A 26090-nucleotide genomic window follows, 5' to 3' on the forward strand; every position below is an offset into this window, starting at 1 on the left:
ACATGGGCTGGTGTCTAAGCATGTACTTAGCAATAGCTTTTACTTGATAATAATAACACTTTTTTTTTTTTTTTAATATATATAAAGGTTTACTGACCAGTGAAGACCCTGTAGAGGTCTGCAGCAGCAATTATAAACCTGTTGGTAGTATTGTTTATCAGAGCATAAGCTGGCTTAGGAAACCATTTTAGCACACTGGTAATAAAACCCACATTTAATTTATACTTTTGACTACAGCTTAAGCTTGTGTGTGGACAGGGTTTAGGTGCATGCTCACCTGTACACTGTCTGGTGTTTGTCAGTGCAACCTTTACTCTCTCTGTGACCTGACTGAGAAGAAATTGGGTTTATTGCTGGTGCATGGGAGAAGAACTTTTTTGCAGTGCATGGTATTAGGTAGGTGCCAGGGAGGACTGCAGGCTTCAGTGCTGCAGAGGAGTTATCACCTGTGGGTTTCACCTCCTCCTTTATCTGATCTGTCTCTTTTCTCAAGTATTACTCCAGCATATAGCCTAGAGTACCACCTACTTGTTAGGGTACAGGTCTTGCCTTGAGCCATAGGGCAGCTTTCTAGAAATGCAGCTCAGCAGCGATGACTAGAGAAAAGCCCTGATACTCTTTTTTTTGTTCTTTTTCCTGACACATTTATGTAAAGAATCTCAAAGGCAGTGAAGTATTCAACACCTTGCACCTTCAGTGCATGGTATGCACCTGGATCCTGTTGGGGATCTGGCCCTTTGTGCTCTGGGACCTTCTTTCTCTGAGGATGTTTTTCACAGGCATGTTCAGAAGCTGGAATTATGAGGAAACATAAAGCATTATTTGTACTTATTTTAATTGTTCCTTTCCTCACTATTTAGTTGCTGCCATGTTTGCCATTGTGTTGCATTTACCTAAATAATGGTTGCCTGGCCTTTCACGAACTTGCGCAGAGGAAAGATGGTGACCACCTGAAACAATAATATCTGTGGCAGAATAGCCTGAGAACTTTAAATAACCAAAGGGGACCGTTTCCAAGGCAGCTAAGTGACCTTTGGATCCCAGAAGCAGGCTATTCATAGAGGCAAAGCCTTTGTCCTGCTTTGACCAGTGGTCAGTGAACTCTGGCAGGCCCCTTGGCTCACCATCTTGGCCCTAGACTAGCAGCTGGTGATTGATTCATTTAACTGTCCAGATTCACATTCTTCTGTCAAGGACTTGTCAAGGAAGAAAAAGGTTCTATGGAGGGCTATTCATTTTACTAAAAGGAAAGGGATGCATTATATGATGGAGTGGATTACTTTTGGGTCAGAAGAGTTCCTGCATTGCTCTGTTTTAATTCGGCCTTCAATCAAAGAGAGATTTAGTTTATCAGCACAGTGTGGTGCTCATGAAGAGGGACAGATCGTTTCAATTCCATCAGTGCAATAAGGCTGTTTTGTTTTGTGTGGGTTTTTTTTGTTGTTGTTTCCCCCCATTTCTATGATTCGTGTCTTCCCCCCCATTTTTTTGCCAACAAATCCATAGATTTTTGTGATTAGCTGATATGACAGAGGGTTAAGAATATTAATTTCTATTAATCTCACTCTTGGTTTTAATGTGTATGATATGTGAAAATTAATGCTCCTACTGCCTCTCATATATGGTGTTAAGCAATCCAGAAAAATCTAGAGTAAGTAAAAGATTAGTGTGTTACCTCTGTTTTTCATGTGGAGAAAACTGAGAAGAGAATAAATTCTACAGGATCAAACTAAGAAATTACTTTGCTATAGACAACACAGGTATCTGTAAAGCTGAGGGTAGAACCTAGTATTTTCTATCCAGTCCCCTTTTTCACCTGATGAACAGAAATTTGTTGTACAAACCCAGCATTTTCCAAATGCGCAAGAGTAGTATTTGTCCATTTGTCTGCTGGTTTAGAATCCCTTTTTTTAAAACAAGAGGAAGGTGTTTCCATGCTTTATGAATCTTGAATCGTGTTTTCAATTTTATAATTAATGCATCCAAAAAACTAACTTTGAGTTGCACTAGGGAGGTGTGTTTCCTCTTCATTGTGTTGCCAGGCTTTTCTGTCCATCTTCCCTTCATCTGGGCTGTGTTCCTTTAGCATTAGGATTTTTTTTGCTGATCCTCTTCATGAAGTACTGAGAAAAGAACGTTGTTGCTTAGCTCCTTCCACTGGAAATAACAGGCATTAAAGAGCAGATCCCGCCAGTTAACCTTCTGCCTCCGTTTGAATGAACATGATGAGCGGCAGCAGATGAAATATGACCTTCAAGTTTCTTTACCCCACTCTCATAAGCTATGTATTGTTTTGATTTGGCTTATTGAACACATTATGAGGGATTTCTGATTGGCTTCAGGCCAAGGTGTTACACTTCTGCTGATAGAAATACAAGTGCATAATTTAGAAGAAAATACAGTGAGGCTTGGTCTGTTGTATTATTTTCTCTCCCTCTTTTTGAGGGAAAAGGAAGAATTTTGTATTTGTTGAGATAAATGAGTGGCTTAACTGTCTGAAGAGCACAAGAGAGGAAGGAAGTCTGAGATAAGCTAACCTTGCTTAACTCTTCTCTGTTATACACCTCTACATATGTGTCAGAAATCTGGGATAAGTACAACACCTGTTGAATAGGCCTCCTTCTTTCATGGAGGCCTGGTGGTATTCTTTTCATGTCTGCAGTAGCATTTCCCAGGGATCAGTCCCCTTTCTCAGAGCTTGCTTGTTCCAGGCTGGAGCATGGTGTCTGAGATGGGGGTACCAGCTTCTCTGCTCCAGATAACACTTCCCTCGGTGCCTTCCTGGTGACTTTGATTCATGGCCTCGAGTTGGAGATAAATAGCAAGCTTTTGAAAATCATGGGAAGGAAAATGGGTTGTCATTGTGTATTAGAGAGTATAAATAATCTAATAATCAGAGGTATTACCTAGTTAGTAGTACATGGTTATTTGCTTGCACTACGACTGGACAAACTGGAAATCCAACTATTACCTCCCACAGTGAGGCAGTGGGAGCAGTGAACAGCCATAGCAAGGTGACTTCCTCTAAAGACAATTTTTAAAAATTTTTTTCTGTTTGATATGAGGGCTTTTATGGTGCGTTCAGAATAAGTTTGCAGGATATTTTCCAGACACATAAGGGAGTGAGAGAAATATACTTGGGGAAAAGTATAGGGATTTCTATGCCATTAAAGGAAATATGATTTTTATCTGGAAGCCACACTTCTGATTTGTTTTATGTGAAAATTGCAAGAGTTGTAAACTCTTCCCCCTCCCCTACTTCCAGAAATTTTCAGATAAATATCTAATTAGAGGATTTTAAGTAACTTCAATAAATAAGCAGTACTGACAATGCCTTTGTTACTTGTTTTTTTTGTGTGAAGTTTGTTTCTGTTTTTCTCCCTGCTGCTCTCAAACTTTAAGACATTCGGAATTTTGCTGTTAGTTACTATGCTGTGTAGAAAGACTGTTAGAGGGGAGAGATCTCTGGGCTGTGTAATGCAGTAGGGGGGCATTTGGTGACAGGGAAATGAGCTGCAGGCGTTTGGCCCTTGAGAGTGGAGGCATCTCTTCTTTCCGTTCCCCATGGGAACGCCGCAATGTTGACGTTTGGAAAGGGGGCTGAAGGGCTTGAATTCCCAGCGTCTCTCCTCAGTGTTTTGCAGTGAAATTCTGTCTTTCATCCTAGGATGCTGATTCCGAAACACTGTAAGCAAGAAATGGAGAGTGCTCGTATCTCTCAGGGATAGCATTTCTGACAGTCTGAAGACTTACAGCACCGCATATCAGCTTACGCTCATTCGTATGTGGATGGTGTCACTTTGCCACTGTATGAAATGAAACCTCTTCCTCCACCTCCCCCCAGATGTGAGGGAAGGCGCAGTGGTGGGCGACGCGGCAGAGGAATGTGTGGGGCCCCGCTCCTGTCCTGGGATGCGCTTTGCGGTGCTTCCTCTGATTGATGAGCTGGGCAGGGTGAGCTGAAGAGCGGGCATTGCATTCTACTTAGGGTCTTGTTTTATTTTAGCCAGGAATAGCATTTATTTATTTGTAAAGGTACATGGCTGATAAATAGAGGTCTTACCCTTCAGCTGGCATCTGCAGTGAAATTCATTGATCACAGTGAGGCAGCTTTAGCGCTTACAATGCTAGAGGCTCTTGTTGCACTGTGCTGAAATTGTCTTTTCTGCATTGCACTGAGTGATTATTAAATTTCCATTGTTCTTTTTGGGGTTGTTCTTTGAGAAACCTTAGAATCATAGCAGTCAATCTTTAATCTTCTATTTTTCTTTGGTGTTTTTTTTTGTTTGTTTTTGGATGCCAAATTAGGATAGTTGTGAAGGGATATGTCTTGTTGTGCAGTCCTGCTTGTGTTCTGATCTTTCTCTTCATGTTGTAAAGTGCAAAACTGTGCTGGATGTTCCGTATGCAACAGTTGGGCTATTAAGCAGAACTTCTTCACAGAATGGCAACAACTCCAAAGACAGACATCTGTAGGATTAAGCATAGATACTAGAAGGCAATCACTTTGCAAACTGCTGAAGGAAAGCAGTCCTTGCAAGGGAGAAAGTGGTGTGTGCTTTTTCCTGAACGCATGCAGCCACACAAGTAGAACAGCCTTGAAGCTGGTTAATGTGGCTTACTGTGTGCCTTTTCTATCCTACTTCCTACATTTCTTGTCTGCAGAAGAGCAGAGGGGAATTCCTTGATAAGTGCATTAGCATTTATTGTGTGCTTCTGTGGCCACACACTGTTGCCTGGATGATAGATAGACTGAGAAGGGAAAACCCCAGCTGGGATGCCTTCAAAAGTGAAAAGATCAAATCTCTCATGCTTGTTTACGTGATTCAGTAGGGTATGTCAGTTACACCATCAATAAACTGTTGAATATATAGAACTGCATATTTCTAAGCCTCAATCTTTTATTTCTTTTAAAACAGTGCTAGTGATAACTCCTGTGGTGATATGTATGCCTGGTTTCTTTGGGAAGGGTGGTAGTGGTATATTTTTTGCCACTTATGTAATGATTGAGGTGTAGTAAGGCAATGTGTGTGGTTACGTGAGTAGCTTATGCATAGCTGCAAGAGGTGGAAAGTGCTGTTGTTGCAATATCATTAGCTGCTTTGACCAAGGTAAAATAGAAAGACTAGGGTGTATTATCCTGTACTTCCTTCCTTCACAGATGGGGAATTTTGATGCGTGCCTCTGCATTGCAGTTTTCCTGCATTGTCGTCTCACTGTGGCTCTAAGAGCACCTGATGGGCAGGAGAATGAGCGGTAAAACAAGGCGCTCATAGGCTGGTAGTATGTCAGTTAGGATCCTCCTGTTATTTTCTCTAGCCCATTGGTGCTGCCTAGGATCCCATTTATTGTCACAGTTATGTTAATATGTCATGAACAACAAGCTGTGTGTCTGTTCCAGTGGTCTGAAGAAGTGAGGAGGAAACAGTACAGTCTAATAGTCACCCTGTCAAATTGTACTTTTCTGTTCCTGCATGCATGTTTCTGCATTTAAGAGAACTTTTTGAAGGGTGATTATCCACTTCTGAGGAACCAATTTTCTTTAACCGTTTTGATGTTTTTTCTTAACATACAGCAGGCATGTTAATTATGAACTCTTTCTGTTGCTAAGGTTAACGCTTTCCAAAATTTATGGTGAACATATGCTGCTTATTTAGCAAAAGGAAAGAGCATCTTTCATAAAGTACAATATATCCTGAGATGGAATGATTGCTTTTGTCCTTGAAAAAATGGATCAGTATCATAGAGACTCCTGGTGTATTGTGATGCTTATGATAATCATTTTGAATTCATAGTTTTACCCAAGAAGGAAAGCTTAGACAGCCAGCCACATGTTTAAATGTTGACAGTCTGGTGTGCCATTTGATGTGTCCTGTGCCCAGAAAGCAAACACTTACAGGGCTGAAAGCTTCTGAGACAATAGTTAAATGTGGTAGGGCTAGCTTCTGCCTTCAGTGATGTCCACGTGTGTAGGAAAGGGTTGCCTTTCCAAAACTGCCTCATTAAAGGGAGGCTGTTCCAGAACCACATGCCTCGGTTGTTCTTTTTTTCTGCTGCTTTTTCTGTGGAGCAGCCAAAGATGATAGTCTGTCTTTCAGACCCTATCTCCAGACTTGCACTTCTAAAGAGCTCTTGCAAGAGGGGAAGAAACTTTTGTTTTGTTTTTAATGAAAACAAAAACAAACTTGGGAAAGTCAGGACATACAAGGAAAAGGCTATTCTCAGTTCTTCGGGGGGGGGGATATGGGATTTTTCCTTATCTTGTAAATTTTCTTCTTCTTTCCTGTCAACTGTCTTCAACATGCATCCATTTGAGTCCTCCTTTTCTTCCCTAAAAACCTAGTCCAGAATAGTCTACTTGAATTCTAAGTTTTCAGGAAGAGAAAATACTACGTATGAAACTTCAGACTGGTCTTTACTTGGAGAAGCTGGTGGTGAAAACTGTGTCTCTGTGTGTGTGTTTCTGTGTGTGGCCAGAAACACTTCTACAGAATCTAGTCCTAACCCAAATGGTGGAGAGCTTAGTGATCTTCACTAGACATATTCAGACTTGGTTATTCCTGTACAGAGATTTTTAAAGTGATCATTTGTCAGACACTGAATTAGGAGCTTTAAAGAAAGGAGCAGGAGGACCTGAAAGTGTTAGAGGAAACAAATGAGATTGCAGCTGACATCTCCAAGGGAACTTTTGTTCAGGGGTGCTCAGGCTGTTGACCTCTTTGCTTCTCCATTTCATTGCCTTTAGATTATAGCATTCTTCAGTACCAGAAAAGTAGTGGCTAGTTTGTGACTAGGCAAATGCTACCTTTTTTTTCGGAGCGGGGGGGTGGGGGTGGCAGTCATGGACATTGCAGTGCAAAGATTTTAATGCACAAAGAAAGAGTTTTGCACTGTATTTTAGAAGTGTGGTTTTTATATATGAAGCTAATGATTTATTTCCTTTTCTCCCCTCTTACTCTTCTTACCAGAGATTGGAGAGTAATTCCTAGTGATCTGCACCTTAGTTTGGAAATCATTGTCTAAAAATTACGCTTTGTAGATACTTGTCAGCAGGTTGGCAAGAATTTGAGAGAGGAAAGAAAAAATTACAACATACTGTTGTTCGTTCCTTTTTCCATTCCTTTCTCTATTGCACCTTTCTTTGTTTAGTTTTAGTGGCGGAACTAAGTATACGGTAGGCTAGAAGTAAATGTTTTTGCAATAAGGTGACCATAAGTTTTAGCAGAGCAGACTGCTGCCCAGATGTAATTGACGGGCAGTTTCTTGGAGGCGAAACTGCAGTAAGCTCCACAAAGGAGCTCATCCTTTAAGCTTAGCAATCAGGGCCCTGGAGAAGATTTGTCCAGGGCAGAGGTAGTGAATTGAGAATAACAGAAAGGGCAGATGGCCCAAATCCTCACTCATTACCTCATCTGGGGTCTCCTTGGTAGTTATCAGTGAGAGCTTTCTGTAATTACCCCTATGTGCAGAGCAGTTTCTGGTCCCTCCAAAACTCAAAATGTGATTTTGAGAGGGTCTCGCAGACTAATGCTTCAGAAAGATTTGCTCCTTGCCTACAACCTGCCAATACTATTCTGTGAACTGAAACGTGAGGAGCACATGGTGTGAAGCATCAGTTTTGTCTATAGGGAATGTCAAATTTCATGGTCAAACCTGGCTCATTCTGTGTGCTTACATGTCTTTCGCACTGTAGAAATGGGGTTTCTGATCTTGTTAGTTTTTTGCAATATTTGAACCTTTTTAAAAATCCCTTTTTTTATTGTTTAGGTTTGTGTTTTCAGTTGAAGTATTGGCATATTTTGCACTCATTTAAAAAGAAAAAATCTTTGTAAAGATTAATAAAACAAACCATGATAACTCCCTTCCCTTCCAGTCTTCCTTCTTCCCTCGTCCTGATCCCAACAAAGCAATATATGCTAGAGTTCCGGAGTAATACACTCATCATCTAGAGAATTGAGGAGGCACAGTATTTTCTCAATAAAGGGTCTCTTGTTTCTCTAAGGTAAGGCCCTGACTCAAAGCCTATTGAAATCAAGGAGAAGACTCCTGCTGGTCAACAGGTGTCAACAGGTTAGAAAAAATGAAGAAATATGTGTCACCAGTCTTAAATGTCTGGCTCTCAAACTCTCTGGATTTGTGAACATCAAGTGCATGGGTGCCAATAAGCTATGCCAGTAGCTCCCAAAATGTCATGCCATTTTGATAAAATCTGTTCTTTGGCTTAGGAAAAAAAATGGTAGGAAGGGAAGAGGAACCCAAGTTGTAGTGCTAAGCTAGTGGCTCCTAAAAATGCAGCTCTGTAATTTCCCACTCTGCAGGATTTTCCAAAGCATCAGAATAATAATGATCACTGTAGAATATGACTGTATTTTGTACAAGCTGTAATTCCAATCCACCTTCTTTAAAATGTTAAAATGCCTGCTAGGAGATTCTAAATGGCAAATTGTTAAGAAAAATCTTTGGGATAGACAGATTAATAGGTGTCTCATATCAATTATTGATAGTGTCAAATCAATGCAGCAGTTTCAGTCTCATTTAACCTCCCTATTATTTAACTGTAATGCTCTAAGGTAATTGCCTGAGCCTGGATTCCTTTTTTCAATACAATTCTGAACTATTGTCTTCAAAACTGCTGCTATGGTGTTCATACTATCACAATCAAAGAATTTCTTAATATCGGTAAAGTCATGGAGGAACATTTCTTTATCTTTTTGTTTTCATTTTAGAAAGAGAAAACCAGTGTATTAGGTTTACCCTGGAAATATACTTAATTCAAGAAATATCTGTAAAAATATACACAGTGTAATCTGTTTCACAAATAGCATGGTGATAGGCTAAATGTTATCCTGCTTGCTGATATTTCCAGTATACACAGCAGGCTGTGGGGTTTTTGTTCTGTATGTTCCTGAACAATGTAGAGAGAGTTTATTAAAAAAATGCAGCATTATTTGCACTTCTGTGACTACTTTTCATTTCAGTGTAGACTAAAGGAAACGTGACTTCTTACCATATCCAGAATTACATTTTTGTCTTGAACTAGTATTTTTAATGGAAAAAGTTTTGATGAATTTAAACTTAAACATTTTGATTAGTGACTAAAGGGAAGTTTTTTCTTCCTCAGATTTAATTTCAGTAAGCCAAGGTATAAACATTTCTTTTAAGGAAGTTTCCCTGCAACTTGCAGTGATTATAGAGGCATTTTTCAAAGGTATTTGTGAGGAAAACCTCCTGATTTTTCTGAGGTATTGCCAGCATAGATTTAGGGCTAAATGCACAGTTAGATTTTTCTGTAGAATTTTCATACTGCCAGCACAGTAGTTCTTCTGTAAATACATGGGCTTTTTGTCTTGTGAAAAGACTCTCTGCTAGCTATTGACCTGCACGTGCAGACCTTTCTGGAGAAAGGTATTAACAAAGAATCTGAAAAGTACTGAAATATTTCTGTATGTAGAAACACAAACTTAGGTGCCAACCAAGCCTTGCTTTGTAGCAATGCTTGTAGTAAAAACTGTACACCTGGCTATAAGGGCTTTTAAACTGACAGGATACGGTGGTTTGAGGAGTCCTTTTATTTATATAACACTACTGTTTGCTCAATTCAATTTCTCTCTTGTGTTTTGTTTTTCTTTCTTCCTTAAAACACTTATTTTGTTATGTAATATCTGAATTGGGTCCTTTTTTTTTTTTTTTTTTTTTTTTGTCATTTTGGTGTTCAGCCTCTAGGTTTTCCAGGAAAATTATTTTATTTTTCCTGTTGGGAAATTAAATGTCATACTCACTAATGGCACACTACCATGTTTCTGTCATGTAATCTTAAGTCTGTATCCTGTGCTCTTTCTAAGAGTGAGTTCTTGGTAACGAGCTTGATAGAACAAAGGAGAGGCAGAAATTAAAGCTAAAGTATGAAGCTGGAAAACAAAACAGAAAGGTAAAATGAATACTCTTTAACAGGGATGACCACATTTTCAGACAATTGAAGCGAATGCTGATTTTTAAAGTCATGTCTAACAGTTTAGTGTTAGTACCTCATTAAAATCCAGGGATTAATAGCAGCAATCTTCTTGTTGCGCATAAAAGGATTTAGTTTAATTTGGGATCAGAGGGTACAAGGTGCCATTCTAGCAAAGCTATTCCCAAGGTATCAGTGAGGTGAAGTGGGATGGCTTAAAGACTGTGGTTTCTCTAACTGTCCCAGTTATACTATATATTTTTATATATACCTGTATGGATTTTAAAATTGTGATGAACTGGTTCAATAATCCTTTACAATGTATGTTATCTTTGGAAGTGAAAGTGTTTGGAAAAGCTTGTTTGAAATGTTAAGAAAGGCAGTTGAGTTATAGATCCCAACCTGGTTGGGCTCAGGTTAGTTCCAGGACATTAAAATCTGTGGATACTGGTGTTGGAGATTCAACCTGTAAACAAGACTTCCTTGCATGTTAGATAAGGATAATGTGCAATATTCTGCTCTTCTCTCCCGCTAGTATGCGGAGGTATGCAGCTTGTGCAGTGTGTGTGGGTAGTTGGAACAGAATTGGTCGTTATTCTCCTCCCTTTCATACTACAGGTGTTTCTAAGCATGCAAGTGAGAAGAACAACCATCCTGAGAGCCCTAATTTATGAATTAATGAATTTGGGGGGAGGCATAGTATGAGCTTATGGACACTACAGTCCCCTCCCTGGTTTTAGATGCTGGGGAGAAGGAGAGGACAATTGGTTGGTTGTTTTATTGCTATCAGTTGTTTTTGTTAGGCTATCTCAGCTCATTAATATGGCAATGTGTGATAGCTAGCAGTTGCTGCCAGGGATTAATAGAGAGAGAAAAAAAAAATCAAAATTCTAGTGTAAAAAGTTAAGCACCTGATATAGTGTTATCCAGAATTTTCATAATGAGTTCTTAAGACCTTGGCAGTGATGTCAGCAGCCTATATGTTTTTTATATTATTTATTTATTTATTTATTTATTTATTTTGGGAGGCTTCTGGAAAAAAAAAAAAAGACTCATTTTGTTCCAACTGATTTTAAGTATCATGTGTTTGGCACTGTATACATCTTTGGGTATGAATTAAAAATAAGTATATTAAACTAAAGTTTTAAGCAATAGTAGTAAAAAACTATGCAATTTCAGAATATTTCTTTAAAATGCAAGGGTATAGAAAAAGTGTATTTTAGTTAAGCTTATCCCAACCACTCTGGCAGAAATTAAAAATAACAGGTGGCTTTAGGGAAAAAGCCACACTTCCAATTTATCAGAAAAGTTAAATCTCTGGTAATTTACAGGAATGCCATTACCAGTATGTTTGAATTACGATCTCTTCCTCTTTACTCTTTTATAACAGTCAGAATGAACTCACACTTTTCCTTTGTGCCTGAAAGGGCCAAATGTGTTCTGGATGATATCAGTTCCTCTTACAGACGGAACTCAGTTCTGTCTCAAACTCAGTTGTTTGCCTTAAATAATAGCCATTAAGAGGAGGAAAATATCTGTGCAGACAATGAGTGAGACTGGAGGAAGAGAAAGTCTTTGCAGATGCTTGCATTTATGAGCTAAACTACCAGAGGTCCATAGTTCAGAAAAAAAATCTTTCTGATGCCTAGAGTGGTCAAGAAGTCTAGAGGACTAATGTTTTGGTCCCAAGTTAACATATACTGTTGCGTTTCAAAGAAAAGCAAGGTAAGATAACATCGAGTCTGATCCTTGGAGTTAGAGAAGGACCAGTTAAAGGAGAATACTTTGCAAGAAGCAAAATCCAACAAGTAGTCTCCTCCGTTGTCTGTGTGTTTAGTTGTTTTACTATTTTGTCTTCGGTTTTCTTCCAATTATGTTGGATTTTATCCAGCTCAATGAAGAGGATGTCAGATGGTTTGTTCCTCAGATGTTTAGCTCATAATTATATGAAGACATATTCTTTAGCATGGTGCTGCTGTCTTCATCTGATCACAGTATACCAGTAAAATTCAATTTTCTCTTGATCTCTTCTCTGCTGCTGCAGCTGTAGCAATGCCTCCACTGTGACAACAGTAAATTGTTGTCTGGTTACTTTCCAGAATGACTTACAATTTCGGATCTACTTGTACTTATTTGGAAAGTAAGTACTTTTTCTGTGTAAGTGGTCCAATTAACTACAGTAATCCCAACAGGGACTTCAAGATAGTTATAATACTTTTTTCAGTTTATTCTCCCCTTTCTCCTTTTCTATTTTTTTAGATTTTACTTTCTTTAAATAGAGGAAGTTTATTCATTGGGTGAAGTCAGGCTGACACTTTGCAAATTTTATCTTACATTCTTGGTCCTACTTATGTCCTCACTGACCCACACCACTGCAGGTTCTGAGTTTTTGCAGAGCAGACAGTGCCAGTGATGTGGAGTTACCTGAATTGTCCATGGTGTTTTGCTGAAAACAGATGTAATTTGGACCAAAAAGGTCAATAGAAATCTATAAGGAAAAGCTGAGCATTGTAATCCCTGTCATCAACTGTAGCACCTACGTTCAGTATGGTAGTCTTGCTGATTAATACATGCATTAATGAACAGAAACAGAAAGGATAGTTGCAAAAAAAAAAAAAAGAGAAACCGAAAAAAATCCAGCTTCCTTGTTAATGGATTTAAGATTGTTGTAAACTGAGATACGGCCTCATACATGCAGAAGACAGCATTTGCTTGTAATTGAGCAAATGCAGAAAAAAATGTAGTCCCTGTGCCAAGAAATTCACAACTTAAGTAGGAAAAAAAAGACAATAAAGAGATTCAGACAGGAGACTACAAGGAAATTATACCGGTCCATGTGTTCGGTCTTGGTCTAGCAGCCTAGCGGTTACTGAAATTTTTTTGAGTGCATCATGACGCAGTGAATTGTAAGGACAGGTTAGATCAAGAGCCTTAAAACAGTCCCTGCTAGAATTTAGCGTTCTCTGATGTTCATACTTTATATGAGCATATCCACTATTTTATATTCATATTTAGTGGTCACTGAAGATGTTCAGAATCAGTTGGGCGATTCTTGGTACTTTGGCGACTTCATTGGAAGGTTATTATATTGCCATTAAATAATAATGCAAAGGAGATGTTTGTCTCCTATCTAGAATGTAAGTTATAATTTAAATCAGACCTGCAGCCACATTTCTTAGTGAACTAGGAGCAGCATGTTCCCATCCCTTGAGCAAAATACACATCCTTGTAGGTGACGTTTACAGACTACGTGCTTCTGTATGAATTGACGTATAAGCTGCTTTGTTAGCAGCTTAGTAAAAATATAGCATTTTAAATGCCTCAGGAGCTGTCATCTACCTGCATCCTAGAAATCCTATTTTATGAGACTTTACAGTTATCTGGAGAGGTTTTCCTTGTGTGTTTAAGGTTCCATACTTTAGTGTGGAACTATGATCATTGTATGTTGTATGCCAAAGTTGGCTTTAGGATTTTTTTTTTTTAATTAAAACTATTAATTTTAAATTGAAACACAGCAGTTTATAACCTACTTCATAATTTAAAAAAATCCAATAATATTTTACTTTGAAAGATTTGGATTTCCCCATGCGCTTTGTGCTTGTTCTCTTTGCACGGATATCTTTCTCAAAAAGCAGCACTCATTTCTAGACTGCAGCCTATACTGATTAAAGACAGTCAGGGTTTTTTTGGACTGAAAGTTTAGGTTTGTGTTGCTGCAAAACTTCTCTCCAATTCAACTTGTTTTCAAATTCTGAATATATCATCTTAAATAAGTAGGCTGATATTTTGTTTTTTAAAAATCAGTAGGGCTGTCCTTCTCTTTGCAATGCAGTTGAACAGCTGTTGAGGCATCAGAGGTTACCTCTGGTACCTGTTGGTCATCTTGTCACTTTTTTCTCTGAAAGAAGTTTATTGACTCACTTGGCTTGAGAAGAATGGAGATGTGTAAGGATATTGATAAAGCTATTCAGCTGCATCAGCTGTTGAATAGCAAGGGCACAAACCGCTGTCCAGCAACAGTGGTTCCAGGTGAGGTTAAGCGGTGGCACATCTCAGCTGTCTGCGATGCCTTAGGGGATTGTTGTGTTCTACCAAGGGGTGCTTCTGGCACTGACTCTTTCTTAGATATCCTTTTGTTTATGTACCAGCTTCGTTATCTTATCTCCACAGATTTTAGGGCCTATGGATGTAAAATACACTACACTGATAAACCTGTGAAAAGCAAAGAAGAATGAAAGAGAAGGGGGGTGGAGGCAGAGGGCTGGAAACTGAAGAGCCTCTTCATACAAACCTACTCTGAATTGTCATTTTGCCTGGGAAAAAAAAAAAAAACACTAATAGATTGTGGATGTTTCTGAAGGACAAAATTGTTTTCTTCATTAAAGGATCTTTACTGTAGCATTTGGTGTGAGGAAAGTGGTAGGAGCAGTGTCCCAGCCCTCAGGCAGATAGGTAACAGCCCAGGCACCCCTTTTGGTACCAGTTGTATCGCCTCCTTTACTTGCCTGCTCCTTGCTAATACATTTCCCTTCAGCAACCTCACCTGAACTTGCCCTGCTAGAGCTGAAGCCTCTTCGTGCTTTTTCTGTTCTTACTGGTTACTGAGAGTCATCGCTCCCTGTCCTCTATAATATCTGCTTTGTATATTTATAAGACTGTCACTTCTCTCTTCAGTTTCCTTTCCCAGGGGTAATCAGGTCCCAGCTCTTTTATTCTTTCCTTACAGGTCAGGTTCTGTTTTCTCCTGAGATCTCTCCTTTTTATGCCTTGCATTTTCAAAATAATAATTCTAGGTCAAACAACATGGTTAGAATTTTAAGAGTGAATGTAAGAAATCACTGTGCTTGTGGTAGCACATACAGAACATCCTTTCACAATAACCCCTTTTCACTTAGTTATGAAAAACTTCACCCATATTGCTCCATTTGTGTGACATTCACCTCTGAACTGTATGTACTAAGCTGAACTTGAGCTCCCAAATACTTTATTTAATTTTTACTAGCATCTCCTGGGAAACTCAGCAAAGATCCACCCATTAGATCACTTGACGACAGCTCCAGCTCTGTGTGCTCCAGCCGCTTCATCAGAAATGGGGAGAACAACTATCTGTCTGTAGTCTTGCCATGTGTCTGGATCTGTCAGTACTCATGTAAAGGTTATTTCCCATCCAGATCCAGACCAGAGTGTGCCATTTGAGTAGCAAATCATTTGGAAATATGTGTTCATGTACCAAAAGGCATGGCATAATCTGTTTTAAGCCTCACTTCTGCAAGGACTGAGAAATCACGCTAAATTCGAGGAAAATATGTGCAAGTTGGCTTCGGTACTAAAGTCTAATGCACATGTGTATTTGTTGCATTTTTAAACACACTTTCAGAGAGACCATCATGAAAACTAGATCAAAAACAGAACATTTGATATTAAATTTATCATGTGCTGTTCTGAAATCCATTTCTTTGGAAAAAGCCATAGCTTTTCTTCAACATGCAAGTTTTATTTTTCTCAAGTGAAACCTCTTTGCCTGAGAATTAAAAAAAAAGGAAAAGATTCTTGGTTTCATCTGAAGGGTTAGGGCTATTATGTAATTCTCAATAGCATTAACACATAAGTTCTATAAATGGCATTACGCACTTTTGTTCTTTCCACCTGAGCAGTTCATCTGTCTGAGTGGCCATTATCTCTTGAGAAACACTTAAGTGGTCGGTATCATGTGCTGGAGAGTTTCTCAATGTTTGCTGCTTTCTGGTTACATGAAACCCAGTTCTGTGCTACTGTTTCAGTTCAGGGAGTAGTTTCAGCTCAGGGATTTTATCTTCCATTCTTTCAGTTTCTTTATTATACAGTTGCAGTCCAGTCTTGGACTAGCATCAGCTGTGATGAAACCAGCAAGCTTTAACAATAATAAACATTTAGGTTGTTGGAATTTCTTTTGCCTCTTAAGAAAGCTCCTTCAGAAAATCACTTAATGACACAAAGCGTGTGAGTAGAAAGTGCAGCATGTAAGGGAACAAGTCACCTGGACTTGTGCTTGAACGAGCTTGAGGACTTCATTGCAGGAGTGAATGAAGTGGGTGTGTTGTGTTTCTTTTTTGTTTGTTTATTTATCTCTTTTTTTTTTTTAATATAATTGAAGTGGGTGAAGGACTGCTTCACTAAACAAACAAACAAACAAAAGATGTGATGGATGAGCTTCTTAAGTTTTACTTTTTTGTACCTTAATAGTTAAATCTATGTAAATCTGTTTAGGTACACAAAATTTTTTTTCCATGTATGCAGGACAGTATTCAATCTGTGTATGGTGCAGGAGACACCAGCGGTGTTTCTCTAATGTTTAATCAGTGTGTGACAGCAAGTAATCGGTTGGGTTTTGAGCCTGTGGATATTTGCCTCCATGGTAAATGAGGGAATACTGGACAGAACTGTGTGTTTTATCCCATCAGAGGTATTCATACTCAAAAGTAACTACACAAACACACGTTCCCATCACAGAAATTGCAGGAATGTATAAAAGTAAATACAGTTTCTAGCTATTGTTTTCTTCTTCTGTAAGCAGCGTTTATTATCTGGCAGGTTAAAAAGGGTGAGAGCATCAGGTTCTTGGAGTAACATTAATTGTTTTCTTTTGGCTATAAATCTGGGAACAAAATGATTAAATAGACTGGAGAAGAGGGGGGAAAACTCAAATAAAAAGGCACTTACATTTATTGCATTTTGCAGGGTTGTTTTCGGGAACAACGTATGTCTCTTGAGACTTTGTTTCTTATGCATTTTATAGAGCTCTGGCCTCTTAACAGCACTGCTTTAATGACTTTTTCTTGGGGTTCTGAGTTGGTATCAGCACTTGCCATGAAAACAAGCCTGTTACAAAGAGGTCAGGTTTCACGAGACAGCAATAGACTTGTGAAAACAGATTTTACTGGAACAAATGAAGTCAGAATTAAGAATAAACCAGAGATTTGCGTAAAGAAACAAGATCTAGAAGGAGCAAGTGTTGAGCTAAACTGATAAACAACATATAAGTTTAGATAAGAGATGTGGGGATTTTTTGTTTCTAAAACCACGTTTAGTGACATTAAGGAGCTTTTCTGAAGATTTTGTGCAGTTCTCCGTAGTTCTGACTTTTGCTGTCTTTAAAGATTAATTTTCTGAGGAAATGCATTGTTTTTGCTCAGGTGGAAAAATGTTCTTTAAATATTGGCTTCAATTAAGAACTTGCATTGGATTTTCTAAGTAGTACAGCTGAATCTGTTCTTGCTTGCTATTATGATGACATTTTGTGTTCTGTGAAATACTAATTTTCCTCAGTTTCTTTTGTAGTTCTTGAGAGTCTTGCTTCTGTCTTTAATCTTCAGCTGTAATGTAACGGATGCATGGAAATAAATCACTCTTTTTATATGCATAAATGAAAACCAAATATTATGTTTCTGTTGTCTCACTCTGTCCCTTTAAATAATTGTACCAATATAAGAAAATTCTGGGTGTGATTTTGCAGTTCCTATGGAGACGAAACTTTTAAAGGTGTGCAAGAGCTTTGCTTCAATAAGACTGTATAATTACCTTTCTGCCTTGTTAAAATGGTCCTTTCTTATACCACTGGCTGTGTGGTGCAGCTGTGCTACATGATGGCTCTGAAACTCAGGTTACATTGATTTGTGTTGTTCTTAATATCTATGCCTTTATTACATTCCTAGAGATTTTATTTTGAAAGCTAAGCAGACTTGCCTAGTTTGCCACATCATACTTTCAGTAAACAAATGAAGAATGCAAAGCACTATGCTTTCTGTTAGAAAATCTATTAAGAACAGCACTAGGGAAATACACTGACTCCAGGTGAAAACACATTTTCTGTGTAGGGAGGAATTAGAACAGAGAGGGAGGGGAGGGAGGAAGTGAGACAAACCTGGATGTGCCTTTTTTTTCTCCCTTTTTTTTCTCCCTTTTTTTTCTCCCTTTTTTTTCTCCCTTTTTTTTCTCCCTTTTTTTTCTCCCTTTTTTTTCTCCCTTTTTTTTCTCCCTTTTTTTTCTCCCTTTTTTTTCTCCCTTTTTTTTCTCCCTTTTTTTTCTCCCTTTTTTTTCTCCCTTTTTTTTCTCCCTTTTCTTCCCCTCTCCCTTCTGTGGTGGAAAACTACAGGAGAGTCAGACTGCATCAAATTGAGCAGAAAGCAAATCCATAAAGTTTAGAGTTATGGGAACAACCTGGTGTGTATGCAGGTTATTTGACTTGCACTGAGTCTTTCTGTTCTGTGAAGCTGAACTTCTGTAGGTAGACAAAGATCTACTAAGTCTCTTTTTTTCTTCTGATGATTCCTTAGCAATCAAAACAAAACCTGTTTAAGGAGAGAACTGGTTTTGTTTCTCCCCCCAACAGGCTTCAAATTAAGACTTATATTGTAACATCTTTATAGGAGTTGTGGGGTTTGTTTGTTTGTTTGTTCTTGAACCTGATACTGCTCAAAAGTGAAAGAACAAACAAAAAGTGGAACATAGGGAACTGGGTTGAATTCTGCTGGTGAGAGAGGCTGGTGCTGTCTGCCGTGAAGGTGGGTAGGGAACAGACTGCAGAGTGTGCTGGGGCTGTGGGGACCCGCTGCCAAAAGCATGGGACTGGTCGTAAAAATGGATACCAGGAGCATCTCTGCTTGTGTCCTGGGAGTCTGAATTACATTTGAAGTACCAGACCTAGTTTCCAACAGCCACGGTGTTTGCATCACGTGGCCTAAACTGCTTTCAGGTGATTTTGCTGTACAAGGTGGTTTGGTTGTCTTGTTAAGTTAATTGCAATCTTTGGGAGGTCTGTTCACAAAGCTGCAATACTTAAACTCTGCTTTTATGATAAGAAATGCTTATTCCTGCAGTGCTGATGCAACTACAGGAATGCAGTGCAAAAAAAGGATTTATTCTGATCTGGGAAGTGAAATACGTATACTACTAATAGAAATCTTTAAGTTAAGTAGTTAGGCCCGTGTTAGGAGTTAATTTGTGCATGGAGAGGAAAGCAACTGGGTCATGTCACATTTCCTTCACACTCCAATATTAACCTATTGATGCTATGCAGTAGTATTAAAATGACAAGGGGTGGGGAGCATTTGTTAGAATGCTTGGTGTGTGTCAGTACTGTATGTGTCTTCTACGCAGAAGGGTATTATTGAGAACACATTAGAGTAACTAGGATGAAAGAACATTTCAATTAATAAACAAGTAAAATAGAAGAATTCTTTCAACACAGAACTTGAATGTTAAGAGATGGGTAACTCAGTAATGTTGGTTTATCTATTGAAATCATGTTTCTGTGTAATTTTTACAGGAGTCGAAATTTATTTCAAATCTGCTTTTTTAAAAAAACAAATCAGTACCATTGAGTTTATGCAGAGATTGTTCCCTGTGCAGTTGCAGGGGGTGAAAATGTGTGTGGAACTATTTGTGTTGTGAGTTATCCAAAAGGAGTTGCCGCTAAAGGGTTGTTCTTTTTGTAAATTATGTTGTAAATAGCAGTAAATAGAGCAATTAATTAGAAGGTTTTGTATTCCTTTCCCTTTGGCTTTTATCGTCTGAGCAAAGAAATCCAACTACTGATCAATTTCTTAGGTGTCTGTTAGCTGGAAGGTATTTATTGATCTGCCACTTCAATTGGCTCAATTTTTGTGAACTCCTTAAGTTGTAAATGCTTGAAATTATATTGATACCCTGTGAATAAGACAACCGATCGGAGTGTTGGGATGAAAGTGTTGTTACATGATTAAACTTATTTTGAGATCTTTTATGGGTTTGATTTCTTTTTCTTATCAAACATGAACTTGCACAACTCTCCAAATGCCTTTACTAAAGTGAGCATTATTAAGGGACTAAAATATGTCTGTCAGGAACTGAATGTTGTTTTAGAAATTTTCTATTGCAGTCATATTTTAGTTTTGAGGTATAGTGGGATCAGTCCCAAACTAGTTGAATTCATATGAACTTCAGTAGTTTAATAATTGATATGCTTTCCAGATGCATGCCAGTCAATTTGCTTAATTCTATTTGAGAGTGTCATTTTCATTTTCATTGAAACTTTTTTTTACCAAATTAGGTTAAAGCAGTTATTGTAAGTAAACCTTCAACCAGTGAAACCATGCTATAGAGCAAAGTTGACAAGGTAATTAGACCTATATTTCTTTGCATATAGAAAAGAGGAATATTTGAAGTATTTCTGGGTATTTTTGCAAGTTGATCTGTGATCTGGAGTTTGGTTTAGCCAGAAACTTTTCCTCACTTTAGTCCTTTAAATTCCATGTTCTCTTATTTTTAGCCATTTCTGCATTTGAAGTCCAGCCACTTTCGACTGAGGTCCAAGAAGGTGGAGTAGCTCGATTTGCCTGTAAAATAACAGCAAACCCTCCTGCCACTGTGACATGGGAAGTGAATCGAACAACTTTACCTTTAGTGGTGGACAGGTATGTAGAGTTACACATTTTAGAATGTAATTTATTTTCTGTGATAATTTTGAGCCTGCTACAAGAAGAAAATCTGAATACTTGCAATGCCATTACATAAAAAAGGTTCCATGTATATAGTATGTCAACTATTAAAATAGGTAGTAATAGTTATGTTGTCATTGGAGAGTTTTGTATGCAAGTCATCCTCAGGACTGGGAATTGCTGTGGGATGCAGAATAGATGGACTTTGGCTGTGGGAGTGGTTTGAACTAGCAGGATTGCTTTCACAGAAGAATTGATGCTGAACCCGTTTTTCTTTAGAGGGCCAATAAAGAATTATATGTACAGAAAATTGAGTTAAAACAGTTCATGCTAGGGAAATTCTGTGCGGGGGGACTTCTCTTGAATTGATTAACTTGTAGCGTACAGCCTGGTCCCTGCTAGATTCTTTCCCTGTCCAGATTGTATTCGTTGAACCTACTCCCATCCTTCTTGACATGTAACTTTTGTTGAACACGTCTAAGATACATAGCACTCAAAGGAAGGTAAAAAGAGAAACGTAAAAATTGAAAGCATAGGTGGGTTTCTGGGAACTGCATACCAGTTATGCCAGTATATTAGAAATTGCTGCCAAAAATCAGCCAACCTGAAGAGCAGGAATGTAGTAGCTGGCTAAAGAAGGTTAGAATGGTTGCTTCTGAGTGTGAGAAGGATCTGCTTGTTGAAAGTAAATTCCTCTGCTCTCATTGTGGTGCTGGGGGGGGGGAATCTTGCCTGTTGTTCAGAAATGCGGGGAGGTGAGTCATGTATAGAGAATGTTTTTGAGTATCCAGCCTGCTGTTCCCAGGTCAGTGTAGCAGTGGCTGTTTGTAAATCAAGTAGTTAATTCCATGATGGTGTTCACTGGCTGAACATTTATCTACTTTTTTTTTTGTTGTTTCTGTGACAGGATAACTGCTCTACCTACAGGAGTTCTTCAGATCTATGGTGTTGAACAGAAGGATGCTGGGAATTATCGATGTGTTGCCACAACAATAGCCAATAGACGTAAAAGCATTGAGGCAGTGCTGAGTGTTATTCCAGGTACTCACCATGTGAGATTTTTTTTCAATGGCATTATGTTCTTTTCTACATCATAGCAAAAACACTTATATGTGTTGAAGTGCTATAACCGTCCTCTGAACCACTCGCCCAAATAATAATTTTTCTCACTTGTATCTTGTGGCTAAAATATTGTTCAGTGTAAGTTTTCACAATTACTGAAATAAGGCTTTGGTGTAAATTTAATTTTAAGCATCCTTAAAAAATGTAATGTTTTATTTCATATTTAATTGAGTTTTTGTTTAATTGTTCTCACTTTCTTTGATTTTTTTTTTTAATTTTTTTTTCCCTCCAAAGCCTCAGACTTGAAGCCTTTTCACAAGCCATCTATAATAGCTGGTCCTCAAAACATTACGGCATCTCTTCATCAAACTGTCATACTGGAGTGTGTAGCCACAGGGAATCCAAAGCCAATCATCTCATGGAGCCGGTTAGGTAGGTCTTAAAATTACAGCATACAACCTTCAGCCCTTGGAGAGGAAGTGAAACTGGAAAGAAAGGATTTCAGCAATTAGGTTACTGTTCTGAGGCTTCATGTAGTAGGTAACGATTAGTAGGTTAGGGTAGGATAAGTGAAACACTTCTAGTTGCATTCTTCCATACTGCTGTTAAGAAGACCTGAGGTTTTCTGAGGCTTTGGACTCCCCACTTCTGCTGTCAATCCTACACTGCCCCCGGCACAGTGTGGGCAAAGTGCCGGTAGGGTGGTGACCTCCAGGGATCTGTGACTTGGAGTAGAATCAATGGTGAGTTAGTGCAGGCTGGAGTGGTTGCATCCTATGAAACAATCCTGTAAATGTTTCTCCCCTTCTTAGAAGCAGTATGTGAATGTGATTTGGACCTTGCGTTAATGGGCCATAGCCCTATGGATAGGTATAGTCAAACTCAGAATAGTCCACCTAGAAGGGGTGAAGAGAGGGAGTGCAATGAGAATAATAACATTCATCAGTGTGTCACGTTTTTCCGTGAAAACTACCTCTCTTTTTATTCTAACATGTGCCTAAATGTGAAAGTCAGGACTGTACCTGTAGAAGCATGAAAAGTTTTCCTGCATTTTTATTTCTAAAAGTGGGAGAAATAAACATGTATTTCCTGGTTGATTCAGTGGCTTTTATAGACAAACAAGTAAGAAAAAAGTTACTTAACAGTCATAGAGCATTTGCTGTGAAAATAAAATAAAATATATGATAAGCAAATATACTCATCTTATCCCCAGCATAATTTAGGAGGAGACAGGTGATCGCTGTTTGTAAAGATGATGTGGATACCGGTAATGATTAACTGAACCATAGTGCAAGGCAACTGGGGAGACTAACTGGGAAAATGGCATTAGTTTTTTAGCTGTGATGGTGAATTTCAGATATAAACCACTTAGCAAGTGGTGAGACCCAACCACCTGAATGGTCAGATAACTAGAGTGAAGAGCAAAGCAAATGCAAAATGGAAACCTCTGAAAGCTCATCTGTGATTTTTCCTTTGCATCTTTTGACTTTTAAACACTAGTCTATGCCATTACTGCCTAGGCAACCCTATTTAGATAAATTATTTAGATACCTTGAACAGCCTTGTAACCACTCTTCTCCCACTCTCTCAAATAGACCATAAGTCCATTGACGTCTTCAATACCCGTGTCCTTGGAAATGGGAACCTCATGATCTCTGATGTAAAGGTGCAGCATGCAGGCGTGTATGTCTGTCGAGCCACTATTCCGGGCACACGAAACTTCACAGTAGCAATGGCAACTCTCACTGTGCTGGGTGAGCCTGCTTTGACTTCCACAGTGTGTTTTAACAACTCGTGTCTGTCTTGAGCTGTGCTATGTACTGGGCTGAATTTTTATCTCAGGCATAGTGTGCCAAGGGCTGTAGTGAGACTGCAGGGATGAAACAGATCACAGAACTGTGGCTGCCTTCTTCTGTCTGTTGACTTAGTGAGAAGTGTCAGATACTCAACATCTGAGTTATAAACTAGCAGTTCATTTGCACTTGGAGATACCCAGGTGCAATGTTTGCTCTGGAAAGACAGTCTTTCAACACAGAAAAGAATCTCATAACAAAGTAGAAATATGTATGCTTCGTGAGCAGTATGTCATAGGCTGGAGTTTGATTTGTTTGTATTCATAAATGCATGAACAAAATTGTGTAGAAATGTTGCTATCTGTGCAGATAGTATGTATCTTTAAACAAACGTGCTTTGTTCACATGGAATGTGCTTTCTGCATGGGTATATGTGTATTTGAGTGGCCTGAGGAGAGAGGTTTGTGTGTGGAAAATTCATTATTATTCTGACTGCCCTTGCATTTGTGGGGGCTTGATTTATTTATTTTTTTTTTTCCCCCCCTTGTTACTTATCTGTAGCTCCACCTTCATTTGTGGAATGGCCGGAAAGTTTAACAAGGCCTAGAGCTGGTACTGCTCGTTTTGCTTGTCAGGCAGAAGGAAATCCTGTCCCCAAAATTTCATGGTTAAAAAATGGAAGGAGAATACACTCCAATGGTAGAATAAAAATGTACAACAGGTAAGATTACAATTGCTGTATGAGAGCTGTACTAGTGATGTAGTGATCCTTTACCAAAGGATGAAATTCCAGTAACTAAACATAGCCAAGCAAGATATAACTCAAGTAAACATGAAATTGAACATTAAATGTAGTTAAGGGCATTTCCTTGGCAGAAGGAATGCACATTAGTCAATACCTAAAATCCTCAGCAAAGTTTTTGTGATCACTGCCTGGGGGGGAAACTAAAGTGATTTCACCACAGAGTTGCTCTAGATTTACAGTAATGTAGCAGAGAACAGAATCTTGCTAGTTGTTTCAGGCTCCATTTCACTACTTCTGTGTCGTGAGCAGCTCACATTAAAGAGTTGGTTAAGAAATGACAACCCTAAGGTTGTGCTTTTTACAGGGGGGGAACAGATTTACAGGCTTGTTTTCGCTGTGCCTGGCTTTGCAGGCATAAACATAAACATGTCAGGTTTTGAGGAACACTTCAAGTTGCTAAGTTTCACAGCTGCACATCCATTTCTAATAGAAGAGTTTGTGGCCCATAAGTCAATTATACTAAACTCATGAAGCAGAGGCAAATGTAACTGTTGTTGCATTATGTAGAGCTAAGTTTATTCACGATGTGAGTTTTTTTCCTCCTTTTTCTTCCTTTTGGATTCAGTAAATTGGTGATTAACCAGATCATTCCTGAAGACGATGCCATTTATCAGTGCATGGCTGAGAATAGCCAGGGATCTATTCTCTCCAGGGCCAGGCTTACTGTAGTTATGTCAGAAGACAGACCCAGTGCACCTTACAATGTCCATGCTGAAACAATGTCAAGCTCAGCGATCCTGCTAGCATGGGAGAGGCCATTGTATAATTCAGACAAAGTGATTGCATACTCTGTGCATTACATGAAAGCAGAAGGTAAGCAATTTGCTTTAAATACTATTTAACTACTTGTATGTGGTAAGAACTTAAATGTCCTTGCAAAGACTGTCAAATTTGAATGCTTCATAACCAGGGCTGCATCAGAGCATACCAACATATAAATGCATATCATAATCAACAGGCATGCTTGGGGAAAAATGCTTTTGCCATATCTCATTTGTGGGACTGAGTGTTCTTCCAACTCATCCTTGTCTGATCACTCTAGTGAGCAGATCTTAAAGTTAAGCATGGGCTTTAAAACCTGGGGCCTCCATAGTACTATCTGGGTTTCCCTCTGTCCTCAGTAGGAGCTTCTGCCTACTCTCTTCCATGTGTATGCTTGGCAGGGAAGGACAGAGCATACAACAGAATCCTGGAGGCTTACAGAGTTGAACTTTTCACCAGAGACAGCACTTTTGTCTAGATCCCCACATTCTAGCGACTTTACTGGCTTTCGTATATTTTGGAGTAGAATAAGCGATGTTTTATTGGCTTAACTATCTTCTCTTAGAACGAATATTGGCTGAATGGTAAAATCTGTTCTCCTTTCACCCCTTGGTCTTCTATAATGAGAAAAGTATACTCAAACTCTAAAATATGCTGAAATAGCCATGAATGGTTTATACTAGTCTCTGAAATGCTGTATAAATTCCTATATAAAAGGGAATGGATATTTAGAATAAAAATGAGTAACTAGACATTTTAAAACCCCTTAGTATTATTTAATTGCTTTAAGTTAAGGTAATCTTTAAGGTGATAGAAAAGAGGCATTTTTCATAAGCAGGCGAAGTGATTGCAAAATGACTTGAAAATTTGTTAGGTGCATGGCTTAAACTAAGCTGCAATGCAGCTCTGTTTTCTAGGAGTGATTTCTTTTTCCATTTCTATTCAGTAAGTGGTTTATTCAAGGGCAGGACTGCAGATGCTCAGCTCTGTGTGGAATACCGGTCTGCCATCTGCTAAGCAGAAGACAGGAAGGACAGCTTAATTACTCTAATACTGATGCAGGAATAGCTGCCTTTGCTTTTGCAAGTGGGATATTTCAGGACACAAGAGAATTTTGTCTGAAGGAGGGAAGGAAAGAGTTTTAAAAGATAATGAGGACAAGAGGTGCGGGAAATTAACCCCTAAACTTTCAGTCACTGAGATATTGTGCTCACAACCCCCTCTTAAAGTTAATATGAATAAAGTCACACTAGATAAGTTATCTG

At 38.7% G+C, this 26090-nt stretch overlaps 1 protein-coding gene across 1 annotated transcript in view; it reads left to right on the forward strand.

Moving 5' to 3' along the window:
* PRTG (protogenin) overlaps nt 1-26090 on the forward strand; it is an 88554-nt gene that overhangs the window by 17214 nt on the left and 45250 nt on the right. Inside the window, 6 exon segments of the mRNA XM_087744495.1 lie at nt 20235-20379; nt 21311-21444; nt 21760-21897; nt 23061-23219; nt 23820-23979; nt 24629-24876. Coding sequence (XP_087600621.1) covers nt 20235-20379; nt 21311-21444; nt 21760-21897; nt 23061-23219; nt 23820-23979; nt 24629-24876 — 984 coding nt within the window.

This window comes from Nipponia nippon, unplaced genomic scaffold (genome assembly GCF_047370975.1).
Source record: "Nipponia nippon isolate SJK-2023a ecotype South Korea unplaced genomic scaffold, ASM4737097v1 scaffold_9, whole genome shotgun sequence".
Classification (NCBI taxonomy): domain Eukaryota; kingdom Metazoa; phylum Chordata; class Aves; order Pelecaniformes; family Threskiornithidae; genus Nipponia; species Nipponia nippon.